The sequence below is a fragment of the Bombyx mandarina genome, chromosome 08, assembly GCF_030267445.1.
Source record: "Bombyx mandarina strain Sakado chromosome 08, ASM3026744v2".
NCBI lineage: Eukaryota > Metazoa > Arthropoda > Insecta > Lepidoptera > Bombycidae > Bombyx > Bombyx mandarina.
The window spans coordinates 4822486-4836072 of NC_143215.1; the positions used below are offsets into that span (position 1 = coordinate 4822486).

Here is a 13587-nt window from a genome sequence, read left to right on the forward strand (position 1 = left end):
AGCTGACTAGCTAACACTATTCTAATATACTGGACTTGCAAACGTGGCTAGTAGCGTTATTGGTCTCAGAAGCTGAAACGTAATTCTAGTTGCTACGCCACTGGAGTGGTAGTAATAGTTGTAAAACTATCCCCTACTCTACAGCTTAAAAACATCAGTTACTCTTGTGTCTTTTGAAAGATTTTGGGGCTATTTCCAAAAAAATATTAAAATTAATGGTTGATAATTTTCCCCGATTTTAACCAAAAATTATTTTAAGTTACATATTTATATTTTTTGTTGTCGTTTTCTTTAAAATCCATTGAACTGGTTGAATAAGCTAATTTGGGCTTAAAGGAACAGCAGCTAAAAGAACGTTTAAGATTGAAACTGATCACGAAGAAGATCTTACACCAAATTCCGTCTCGAGAAATGCTCTGAAAAGTTAAATAGCTCTTTTACTTTTGATTAAACTAAACAGAGGGTTGATTGCGGCCCTCGTTAATTCGAGTGTCGGCTCATCGAAATTATAATGGCCTCTTGGGATATCTTGCTGGATACTTGGGATTCTTGATAGCCGTTTTCAGTTGTAACAAGATTTTGTTAATACCTTTGCTAGGGTTAAATAAGATTTTTAAGTATTCGATAGCCGCTGGGTCTTGTGGTTCTTGTCCCTTAATTCTGAGATTATTTCCAAACTTTCACAAGTCACGGCAAAAAGAATTATTATTCTATTCACCTTTCAGATTTCGATTATGATATAAAGTAATTTTGTTTATCCGTAAAATTCGACAATTTTGAACATCAACATATCTTCCAGTACATATTATAATAATAAAAAATGTTTTTCGTATAATGTTCTATTTAAATTAAATTTTTATATCTAAATAAATACCGTTAAAAAAGTGAACGTGTTTTTCGGGTTTATATTAAAATTAACAATCATTATGCGAAACAAAAGTTTACCTTCCGACCAAAATTTAATTATGTATGAAATTTCTTACACCACTTCGTATACAGTTTCAAAGTTTGCATACTTATAATAAGTAAAATCAGATTACATACCCGTTACAGTTTTAAATATTTATAAACCCATGAAAACGCAACGTTGATCTTATTTTGAATTATATAAAATAATTTTATGGAGAATATTTCAAATCAATTAAGTACTAAATCTCTGTCACTCTGCTATCGTCTTTTTATTTTTATTTTTCAGAATTTTAACTCAAAGGATTTATCCTTTTTCCTTGTTGGTTGTAAAATAAATTTAGTTCATATCGACCCAAAGATCAAATTCAGATAATCACAAGTAGCCAACATTACCTATTGAAGTTAATTAAGGACGGCCGATGGGGCAGAAAGATCCTCGAGTGGAGACCACGTACTGGCAAGTGCAGTGTGGGACGACCACCTACCAGATGGATCGACGACCTGGTGAAAATCGCTGGGTCATGTTGGATGCTGGTGGCAACGGACCGGCCGCACTGGACATCGGTTGGAGAGGCCTATGTTCAGCAGTGGACAGTAGACAGGTTGAGATGATGATGGTGATGATGATGAAGTTAATTATTAAATTATTTTTGTTTCAGAACGATTGAATGTCTTATACGAACGTAACTGGACACGGCTGGTCCACGAGCAACTCCGTAAGTTCGAGTCCTCTATTGTGGCTGCAGCGAGGCAGTCCCCCGACTCACAAGTGCCGGAGCTGATGATGGAAAGCAAATGGAGCTTCTCTGGAGCTCTGATATATTGCGTCACTCTCATAACCACTATAGGTAGGTTTCTATATAACAACGCGTGTTAATCTTGTGTAGTTTAAGTGGTACTCGTACTATTCTGCTAGCACAAATATTAATTGTTAACAATAATTTGAGAAAAGTATCTGATTATGGAACGGGTCATTGATATGGGTAGGTTACACCACCTCGCCTGTTTTTGCTATGAAGCAGTAAGTTCGGTTTGAATGGTGAGAATGTCGTTGTAACTATACTTGAGACCTTAGAACTTACATCTCATGGTGGGTGGCGCATTTACGTTGTAGATGTTTATGGGCTCTAGTAACCACTTAACACCAGGTGGGCTGTGAGCTCGTTCACCCAATCCAGCAATAAAAAAAATTAGCTTCTAGGGACATTGAAGATCGCCAGCTGAGCAGTCGTACAGACTTTCAGATGGCGACCTTCTTGTGTCACCCCAGCTGATGCCCTAGAGAACAAGGGTGAGGCCTTCGCTGTGATCATCTATACTCCAAGACAATAGATAAATTTTGCCGTAAAGAACTTTTCTCGAAATTATCAGCTCACGGAAGCCCCTAGGGTCTTTTTGCAGAGGCTTGCGCGCATCGTCATGCTTTTTATAGACTGATCTACAAAGTTGTCGTTGAAGATCCGACCCCCAGAACCATTAACACTCGCGTTCCACACGATTTGATGCGCCTTATTACATTTTTCATCTTGCATATTAATGACACGATGCATTATTATGCGGATAACAACATTGGGTATACGCACTAAACAGATAGGGGGTTCGATTTGTCGATACATAATCCCGTTCTCACGAATCGTTTCAAGCTGTCGGGTTTATTCCATGGGGAGTAAACTGACATATTGTTAGAGGTGACCCGGCCAACCACCGCACCTTTTGACTTCGGACCAGACTCCATCCGTATTACTTAAAAAAAATACTACGCTCATCTATCTACCTACAGTTCGCTTAAAAAAATACTACGCTCATCTACCTACAGTTCGCTTCCAGAGATTCTTTTGCTACGTACGATCTGGTTATGAAAGGATCATCGTGAGTGAGATCTCGAGCATTCTCGCTCACGACTCGGTCGTGCGCGGACGTGCTTTCCGATCCGTGGCCCGCTTGCGAGCTGCGTCTCTGAACTCACAGTTGTGCTCGACAGTGTAGTGACCGTGAATACATCGTGCTTACAATTCGGTAGTGCGGACGTTCCGATCCGTTGGTTGCTTGCGATCTACGTATCGGAGTCCATTTTTGTGCGCTAAAGTGTTGTAACCGCGAACCCACCCTTTACCAACTGTCTTTTTCAAGGCAAAACCAATCGCTACGATCAGGCTTCCTGTGGCACTCACAGGCTAGCGATTTCCTAATCCTTCCCAAAACAACAGTCTTTTTCAAGACTAGACCCCCGCTCGCGATTCTGCCTGCTGTAGCACTATACAGCCCGAGCGGGTTCCTTTCCTTTTCCCCGCCGATTGCCGTTTTCACGGCATAGGCATTCCCCCCCCCTGCTCCTTGCTGTCCTGCAGCACAGGGGGGTTACAAATCCTATCCGGGGCCTCGCCTTTCGGCGAGTTCAACAAAAGTCCCGGGGCCGCCCCCCCGGGCAAGAAGACCGAAGAATGGAAGAAGATAGTGCTAGGGATATTGTCGGGTTCCTCCGGGATAGGTACCCGTCAATTAGGGCCGAGTACCTAGCTTATAGGGCCTCCCGTGGCAATCCCTCCCCCCCCGCGTCCGTCGCCGCGTATTTCAACCGTGCCTCGGAGGCACGCCGCGCGCCCCCCGCCGCCGGGTTAAGTTCGAGCGCTCGTTCCGACGATGCGACTCACGAAGCGCCTAGCGCAACCCCCACCCCCGCGCCCGCGTCGTTTGCGTCATCGCTTGTATCGTCCGTCGCGACCTCCGTAGTTTCAAGTTCAGGCTCCGATACGGAATCGGAGATGGACTTTGAATCCGCGTCAAGCCCTCAGCCTGGAACCTCGGATGGGTTCCAAACCGTAACGCGCGGTAAAAAGCGTTCTCGCGCCGTGGAGTCCCGGAGCTCCACGACGAAGCAGACAAAATCCGCGACCGCCTCCCGCCCGCAGGTAGTCGTGACACCGGAGTCGGACTCCGCTCGCCGCGTAACCCCGCCGCCGCGTCCCAAGCCCGCGCCCGCTCCTAAAATAGCTGCCCCGCCCCCGCTGATACTTCAAGAGAAGACAGCGTGGAATCGAGTGTCCCAGGCCCTTCAGGCAAATAAAATTAACTACACCCATGCGCGTAACGTCGCGCATGGGATTCAGATCAAGGTCGCAACGCCGGGCGACCATAGGGCCCTCTCAGCATACCTCCGAAAGGAGAACATAGGTTTCCACACCTATGCTCTTCAGGAGGACCGCGAGCTCCGCGTAGTAATACGCGGAGTACCGAAAGAACTAGACATAGACTATGTTAAGGAGGATCTGATCGCTCAGTCACTCCCTATAGTTAGTGTGCATCGGATGCACAGTGGGTGGGGCAAGCAGCCCTATAATATGATTCTCGTCGCGTTGGAGCCAACCCCGGAGGCAAAAAAGAAAATCTCATGCCTCTCGACAGTTTGCGGCCTATCCGGGGTCTCCATCGAAGCCCCCCATAAACGTGGCACTCCCGGGCAGTGCTACAGGTGCCAACTCTATGGCCACTCGGCGCGTAATTGCCACGCGCGTCCCCGCTGCGTGAAGTGCCTCGGCGATCACGCTACGTTAGATTGCTCGCGAGTTAGGGAAACCGCGACCGAACCCCCAAGTTGTGTCCTATGCCTTAAGCAAGGGCACCCCGCGAACTACCGTGGATGTCCTAGGGCTCCGCGAAAACGTCCAACCCACCCAGCTCCGCGAACCGTCGGCCCAAAGACTTCGGCGCCTTCAGTGCCGAAACCCGCCTTCATGCCGGCTGCAGTTCCCACGGTCTCGGCGTGGAAAAAACCGCTGCCGTATACGAAGGCGGGAACGGAAACCGCACCCCCGCCCCCGCTCGTGACACGCCCCGCGCCCCAGCCCCTGCTCGCACCTCGCCCCGCGCCCGCGTTCCGTCCCCCGCAACCCTCTGCCGCCAACGACTTCGCGCTCGTGCGCGACTTCGTCACCGCGGTGAACTTTGACCGTCTGCGATCGTTCGCTGACGCTATCCGTAGGTCGGTAACCCCCGAACAGCGGCTCGCGGCCGCTTTCGATCACATGGACGTTTACGAGTCCGTGTCGCGTACGTTATAAAATCTTTACCGGTAATCAATGGCGCAAAAAGGTAGAGAAAAACCGTATTCCCTTACGTTAGCATTCTACAATGCTAACGGACTCGCGCGGCAACGCGATCAAATTTTCGAATTCCTCCGCGACAATCTTATAGATATCTTGTTAGTGCAGGAGACCTGTCTGAAGCCCTCGCGTCGCGACCCGAAAGTCGCGAACTACGTCATGGTTAGGAATGACAGACTCACCGCCTCGAAAGGCGGGACTGCCATTTACTAAAGACGGGCCCTGCACGTTGTCCCTCTCGATACTCCCTCGCTCTTACATATCGAGGCGTCAGTGTGCCATATCTCGCTGACGGGACACCAGCCGATCGTCATCGCATCCGTTTATCTCCCCCCGGACAAGCCCCTCCTGAGCAGTGACATCGAGTCACTGTTCGGCATGGGAGACTCCGTCATCCTGGCAGGCGATTTAAATTGCCACCACACTAGGTGGAACTGCCATCGTACAAACGTCAACTGTAGGCGTCTCGACGCGTTTATAGACGACCTCACCTTTGAAATAGTCGGTCCCCCAACTCCAACATGTTATCCGTATAACATCGCGCTCCGTCCGAGCACTATAGACCTGGCATTGCTTAGGAACGTAACTCTGCGCTTGCGTTCCATCGAAGCAATATCAGAGCTCGACTCAGACCACCGACCTGTCGTTATGCAGCTCGGTCGCCCTCACAACCCAGTCACTGTTGCGAGGACCATGGTGGATTGGAATAAGCTGGGCACGTGCCTAGCCGACGCCGCTCCGCCAATCCTCCCTTACGGCCCGGATTCGAATCCATCCCCCGAGGACACCGTCGAATCCATAAACATCATTACCGATCACATCTCTTCCGCGATCATTAGATCTTCAAAAGAAGTCGATGTGGAGGACAGCTTCCACCGCATCAGACTGTCCCCCGATCTTAGGAATCTCTTAAGAGTTAGGAACGCGGCAATCCGGGCCTACGATCGTCTTCCCACGCATTCAAACCGGATTCAGATGCGTCGTCTACAACGCGAAGTCCACTCCCGCTTAAGCGACGCGCGTAACGATAATTGGCATAGTTATTTAGAACAACTCGCGCCCTCCCACCAAGCATACTGGCGACTAGCTAGGACTCTCAAATCCGAAACTACCGCTACTATGCCTCCCCTCATACGCCCTTCAGGCCAACCACCGGCATTCGATGACGATGACAAGGCTGAGCTGCTGGCCGATGCACTGCAAGAGCAGTGCACCACCAGCACTCAATACGCGGACCCCGAACACACCAAGTTAGTCAACAGGGAGGTCGAGCGCAGAGCTTCCCTACCGCCCTCGGACGCGTTACCCCCCATTACCACTGACGAAGTTAGAGACGCGATCCACAACCTCCAACCTAGGAAGGCACCCGGCTCCGACGGCATCCACAACCGCGCGCTAAAACTCTTGCCAGTCCAACTGATAGCAATGTTGGCTACAATTTTAAATGCCGCTATGACGCACTGCATCTTTCCCGCGGTGTGGAAAGAAGCGGACGTTATCGGTATACATAAGCCGGGCAAACCGACAAACGAAACTTCTAGTTACCGTCCGATTAGTCTCCTCTCGACGATAGGAAAAATTTACGAACGGCTCCTTAGGAAACGCCTCTGGGATTTTGTTACCGCGAACAAAATTCTCATAGACGAACAGTTCGGATTCCGCTCTAAACACTCGTGCGTACAACAAGTGCACCGCCTCACGGAGCACATTCTGATAGGACTAAATAGGCGTAAATAAATCCCGACCGGCGCCCTCTTCTTCGACATCGCGAAGGCGTTCGACAAAGTCTGGCACAACGGTTTAATTTATAAACTGTACAACATGGGAGTGCCAGACAGACTCGTGCTCATCATACGAGACTTCTTGTCGAACCGTTCGTTTCGATATCGAGTAGAGGGAACTCGTTCTCGTCCCCGTCAACTGACCGCCGGAGTCCCGCAAGGCTCCGCGCTCTCCCCGTTATTATTTAGTTTGTATATCAATGATATACCCCGGTCTCCGGAGACCCATCTAGCGCTCTTCGCCGATGACACGGCTATCTACTACTCGTGTAGGAAGATGTCGCTGCTTCATCGGCGACTCCAAATCGCAGTAGCCACCATGGGACAGTGGTTCCGGAAGTGGCGAATAGACATCAACCCCACGAAAAGCGCAGCGGTGCTCTTCAAAAGGGGTCGCCCTCCGAACATCACTTCGAGCATCCCACTCCGTAGTAGGCGCGCAAACACCTCCGCCGTTAGTCCCATCACTCTCTTTGGCCAGCCCATACCGTGGGTCTCGAAGGTCAAATATCTAGGCGTCACCCTCGACAGAGGGATGACATTCCGTCCCCATATAAAAACGGTACGCGACCGCGCCGCGTTTATTCTAGGACGACTCTATCCAATGCTTTGTAGTCGAAGCAAACTGTCCCTCCGTAATAAGGTAACTCTCTACAAAACTTGTATACGCCCCGTCATGACGTATGCAAGCGTAGTGTTCGCTCACGCAGCCCGCACCCACTTGAAATCCCTTCAGGTTATTCAATCACGATTCTGCAGGATAGCCGTCGGAGCGCCTTGGTTCCTTAGGAATGTGGATCTCCACGACGACCTGGAGCTCGACTCTTTTAGTAAGTATCTACAGTCGGCATCGCTGCGCCATTTCGAGAAGGCGGCACGACATGAGAACCCTCTCATCGTAGCCGCTGGAAATGACATACCCGACCCAGTAGACCGAATGGTAAACCGTCGACGTCGCCCAAAGCACGTCATTACGGATCCTCCTGATCCATTAACGGTGCTTTTAGGCACCACAAGCACCGGTCGCCGTCCTAGTCGAACCCGTCGCTTGCGACGAAGGGCTCGACGAGCGAACTAACCCATAGACACAGCCCACTGAGTTTCTCGCCGGATCTTCTCAGTGGGTCGCGTTTCCGATCCGGTGGTAGATTCTGCGAAGCACTGCTCTTGCTAGGGCCAGTGTTAGCAACTCTCCGGTTGAGCCCCGCGAGCTCACCTACTAACGTTAGGGTGAAGCTGAAATAGCCTCTCAAGGCTATCAGGATAGGTAGGGAAAAAAAAAAAAAAAAAGATCTCGAGTTGCTTACAGAGCACTATGACACGTCTAAAAATGACATTTAAAACAATTTTTAAGTTGGATATATATATACATATATTATTATATTATATATTATAATATTCGCCGTTATATATAAAATGCAGGATTGGTAAGAACGGAACGTATGAAAATAGTGTGGAACGGAGCGTTAAGATTTGAGTGAGAGAAAACGGAAACAAAAGGAGAAGAGAATGTCAGAGAAAAGGAAGATGGCGAAGAGAGTTGAAAAATGAGCAAGACGTAATAAAAGTGTGAACTATATTATTACTATAACAGAAGATTTTTGAATAGTGGAAGTTTTATTTTATGCCCTGTGAACCCTATTCTACATATATTATTAATATACCTAGTCAGGTCATAAATTCTGTCACATGTTTAATGTAAAATAATTGAAAAAAGTTTATTCATTATGTAACCATTCATATACCTCATTCATATACTTCATATACATCATATATAAATGAACTTAACAAAACATAGATTCTTATGACACTAAAGTTTATTCAAAATGACCTCCGTGATTTTGAATACAGGCCTTCAATCTGCGCGGCCAGTCGTCTATCGCAGCACGAACGAGGTCCATGTCAATATCGGCGGCTGCCTTAATCAAGGATGTCTTGAGTGACTCCAAATTGGGACGAGGCTTTGAGCACGCCTTTTTCTCCAAGTGTTGCCATATCTTGTAATCTAACGGATTCAAATCTGGACTGGAGGAGGGCCAGTCTTCGTGCCGGATGAAGTCGATTTCACGCGCCGCCAGCCAGTCTTGTGTGCTCTTCGCTCTATGAGCTGGCGCCGAATCTTGTTGGAATACCCAGTGCCTGTTATTGAACATGGTATGAGAAACAGATTCCACAAGGTTCGTCAGGACTGTATTTTGATACACAACTGCATTCGTTTTTACACCTTTCTCACAAAAATGTACCTCTGTTAAGCCCCAATAAGAAACTCCCAACCATACCATGAGCGAGGATGGAAAATGACCTCGTTGGACACGCGAAATACGGTTGCTCGCTTCTTCACTACTGTGTGCGTACACTTTATCATTTTGTTTGTTGTAGCTCTTTTCTACGATAAAAATTTTTTCATCCGAAAAAAGAATTTCCCGATATTTTTTTCCCGCGTACCGCTTCAACAAAGCGCGGCATCTCTTCAGTCTCAGGTCCATTAGACGAGCATTCAAACGATGTCCTGTTTTTCTTCGATATGCCCGAAGCCCTAAGTCTTCATTTAACACCCTTTTCACCGTGGTTCTGCTTAACCCCATCTGAAGGACCAACAGTTTCTGCTTACGTTTGGGATTTCTTTGAATTCGCGCCTTCACAGCTTTTATCACTGCTGGAGTCCTAACAGACCGAAGACGAGCACTTCTTGACCTGTCATCTACAATAGAGTCTTCATTGTGTCGTTTGATGGTACGATAAACGAATCTTTTGGTTATATTAAAATTTTTCAGTATGTTAAAAATTTGAATTGGCGCGTAACCGCAACGATGCAACGCAATAACTGCAACACAGTCTTCTTTAAGCGTCCACTCCATATTTAAAAATGAGTAAAACTCTAAAAGTATACATTTTTATTTTCATGAACAATTCGAAATTCGAATTCAATAAACTTTTTTGTGGCCAGCATTCTAAAAGAAAAGTTTTTACTGTGTGACAATACTTATGACCTGACTAGTTATATTATTATGTAAAATATTATTTATTTTTAGGATATGGAAACGTTTCACCGCGCACGGCTGCCGGTCGAGCAGCCACGGTGGCATATGCAGCAGCTGGTGTACCACTAACTTTGGCTTGTTTAGCGGGATTGGGGGCTTCACTGGCACGTCACGCCAGATTAGCGTGGCTCAAAGCTACAAGAAGAAAAGTACCTAGCTCTTGGAAGAAGGACGGAGAAGTACATATATAAACAACTAGCTTTTCCCCACGACTCCATCCGCCTGGAATAATTACTTTGGCATAACGCTAAATTTTACCCACCTCTTCATTTACGTCAGAAGTGAAAATATTTTTGAATTATAGAATGTTAAGGAGCTATTTAAACCCCTATTTTGAAACATTCTTTATTGGTGCTCCACATGTATTGGTCTTACCGTGATGTTGTATAGCTTATACCCTTCCTCAATAAATGACTTGACTAATACTGAAAGAATTTTTCAAATCGGTCTAGTAGTTCCTGAGATTAGCGCGTTCAAACAAACAAACTCTTCAGCTTTATAATATTAGTACAGATGAATTAAGTCAATCAAACAATTCTATTGAGCATAATACAATGTTTTGGGTACAATTTAGAACAGAATATTAAAAAAACTTTGAATAATATTTAAAAAAAGAAGAATTTGAAGTTTATAAAATAAAAATATTCTTTTTTTGCTGCAGATAGAAACCCATCTTCAACTACACGAACAACAACGACTCTTACCACAGCCGACGGAGCATAACCAGTACACGTCATTCCCGCCTCGAAGCCACAGATCTCCGGGAACTGTGAAAGCCAGAGCTGGAGACAGAGGACAATATTCTCAAGTTTTTGAGCGAGTCCCTGCTAGTCCTCGAGCCGCAACGCTAGGACGTTTGAAGCGGAGTGCTTTGGTTGATGGTGAGTCTAACCATAGCTTTTTACTATTCTTTATGGGTAGAAGAGCGTGATCTGTCCGCTTAAGCGATTATCGTAGTATAATATATTAACATAGCTCCATTGAACTTTTGTAGAAAATTGACCCTATTTACTAGATAGAAAGCATCACTTGTCAAAAGGAAGACTTTAGTCCTAAAACAACTATAAATTCAACCTTATTACCAAATAGATAGAGTTTTATGAAATTTGGTCCTATACGCTCTAATAGGAATTACCATTAAAGTTAAAATATTTGTAGTTAGAATCGGAAGAAGGTTAGGTAGGCAAAGTTAAACAGATGTTGAGCTGCTATTGCAGGCGGGTGCTAGGGTTTAGATAGGTGATGGTAAACAGTCCGAGATAGGAGCCTGTCTTATATATCCGAAAAGACGTTGCTGTTATCTATGTCTATAAGATACTTCAAGCTATGACTTACTTACTGAATCTCAAACTAATGTATTTAAAAAATGTTTTATAAGCGTATTGCTTTTATCGAATTTCTACATACAATCGAAATATATAATAGTATTCATTAATATTTTAGCGGTTAAGTGATTTTCAAGAAGCTAATCAGAAGAATCAAAGTAAAATGTTGATCAGATAATAAAATAAAATTTCAAATACCTCCATTATGTTAACTGCTTCGATTTTCAATTCGACTAATAATCCAAGAAATCATGGTTTTAAAGATTTTGTTATTACAGAGCCTCATGGATCAGCCGCCTTACAAACACAAACGCTCGACAGAAAAAAAGTAATCAGTATGAAGTGCTTGGCGACAGTCCATAGCCCCGTTAGAGGTAGAGCCAGAAATACTATGCAGAGACCAAGAGGAGCAGCTATTGAACAACTCATTGCTGAAGAATGTGGGGAATTAGCACTCAATCGAAGTCAAGATGATTTAGATGATTCTGAGGATCCTGACGAAGGGTAACCATAATTTAGTAGTTTTTGTTGCATTAGTATATGTTGCTCTAATTTAATTTTTTTTATCTAAAACTCAACTAAAAAATAGAAAATATTTTTTAATAAATTTAAATTGAAAATAGTGTATAAAAATATATTTTATTTTAAAAAAAGCGCGGGCTGTTATTAGTTATAAATATTTTTCTGACAGATATGAGTAGAATTATTATTTCAATAATATCTTAAAAAGCACCCCACGCTTTTTTTTAAATAAAATATATTTTTTACACTATTTTCAATTTAAATTTATTAAAATTTATTTTATATTTTTTAGTTGAATTTTATATAAAGCGTGTTTTTTAGTTTTTTGAAGCTATTATTTATTTTTCATTTTTTAGTTGAATTTCAATTTTTTAAATATTTTTTTCAATTTTTTTTTAAATATTGAATTGTTATCGTACCTCGATAAATCTACAAAGTTTGAATGAAATCTGGCCGTTTAAAGTGGGTCAAAATCGCGTCTAAAGGAGTCATTTACAAACATACAAGTGAAGCTAATATAAAGCGTGTATAAAAAACCTTTTTCTTTCATTCACAGTCTATGTCCCCATGATACGCCATCGAGAGTGCCTTTGATTTGGAGCGAAGAAAACCACAAAAGCAAGAGCTGTGCCGTTCCAAGCACAAGCACAACCGTCAGTGTTCAGCATAACATGCATAACACCGTAGAACATTGCCATATCCCAGCTGGTATCGTGCTGTTTCTCCTATTGGCCTACATATGTGTTGGAGCGGCGATCTTTTCCGCATGGGAAAATTGGAGTTTCCTAGACGCCGCCTACTTCTGCTTCATAGCCCTAGCGACAATCGGCTTCGGGGATTTCGTTCCGACCAGCTTACTGACTGCCAAACACAGTACTGAAAACTCCAAAAGTGAATACATTCAGATGATCGCATGCTGCGCTTACTTAGTTTTCGGATTGATCCTAATTGCGATGTCATTTAGCCTACTTCAGGATGAAGTGGTTTCTCGATGTTCCCAATTAGCTAACACTTTAGGTTTGTCTCGTCAATGACAATACGAGAAGAGCGAATGTAGCTCCACAGATAATCATTTAAGGATGTTATGATCGTTAGTGTAAAAGTCGTAGGGTCCACGTCTCATGACCTCAGAAGTACCTATAAGTTGTGATCTATTCTTTCAAAGTTTGGTTTGTCCTATTCTTTTATAGCATTTGTCTTTTTCTCGGAATCACCACCTTACTTTAACTATAATGTGACTATAATTATGAGATGATTAAAATTTTATTAAATTAAAAAAAAACTAGAATATATCAAGATATTTGATTTAAAAATATATGGAAATCCTATTTTGTAGCTCTAATGTGGAAATTTATCTTACAGTTAGCTGGAACCCATTTGTTTCTTATAATTTGACGTTGTAACATTGTAATGTCGTTGTTATTATTGTATTGAAAATGAAAATTGTTTTCTCATATCATTACTGAGAAGAGACAAAAATTGATGGAAATTTTTACGGAATTTGTACTCGAAATCTATGATGAAGTTTATGATGTAAATATTGTATATTTATAAAAGCAAGGCTGAAATTGTAATGAAACAATAAAATTGTGTTGAAATGTGTCTCTTTTTTTTTGGAGTACGACCTCATAATTATTACATTTCTTAGAAAACGGCTACTTATATCAAATTGAAATATTCCTTACGAATAGGCAATCACGTCTCTTCTCTTACCATTCTTTATTTGTAGAATTTGAATAAAGAAAAGTATGAAACCATTAAAACTCTTTTTCCTGAACTAAAATATTAATCGAAGGAAACAATTATGTGCGAGTATTAACTTATATTATTATTAATTTTTTTCGAAAAGCAACTAATAAGCGATTACGTTTCCAAAAAATTGAATTCTGAAGCATCAATAGTCTAATAA

At 43.6% G+C, this 13587-nt stretch overlaps 1 protein-coding gene across 2 annotated transcripts in view; it reads left to right on the forward strand.

The window, feature by feature from the left end:
- The window catches only part of LOC149502462 (potassium channel subfamily K member 18), a 204570-nt gene extending 191290 nt beyond the window's left edge, over window positions 1-13280 (forward strand). For both annotated transcript variants that reach the window (XM_089729034.1, XM_089729033.1), the window contains exons 3-7: window positions 1569-1757; window positions 9823-10010; window positions 10493-10712; window positions 11435-11660; window positions 12235-13280. In XM_089729034.1, coding sequence (XP_089585160.1) covers window positions 1569-1757; window positions 9823-10010; window positions 10493-10712; window positions 11435-11660; window positions 12235-12712 — 1301 coding nt within the window. In that variant the 3' untranslated portion in view covers window positions 12713-13280. The remainder of the gene's footprint in view (window positions 1-1568; window positions 1758-9822; window positions 10011-10492; window positions 10713-11434; window positions 11661-12234) is intronic.
- Window positions 13281-13587: the final 307 nt, after the last annotated feature.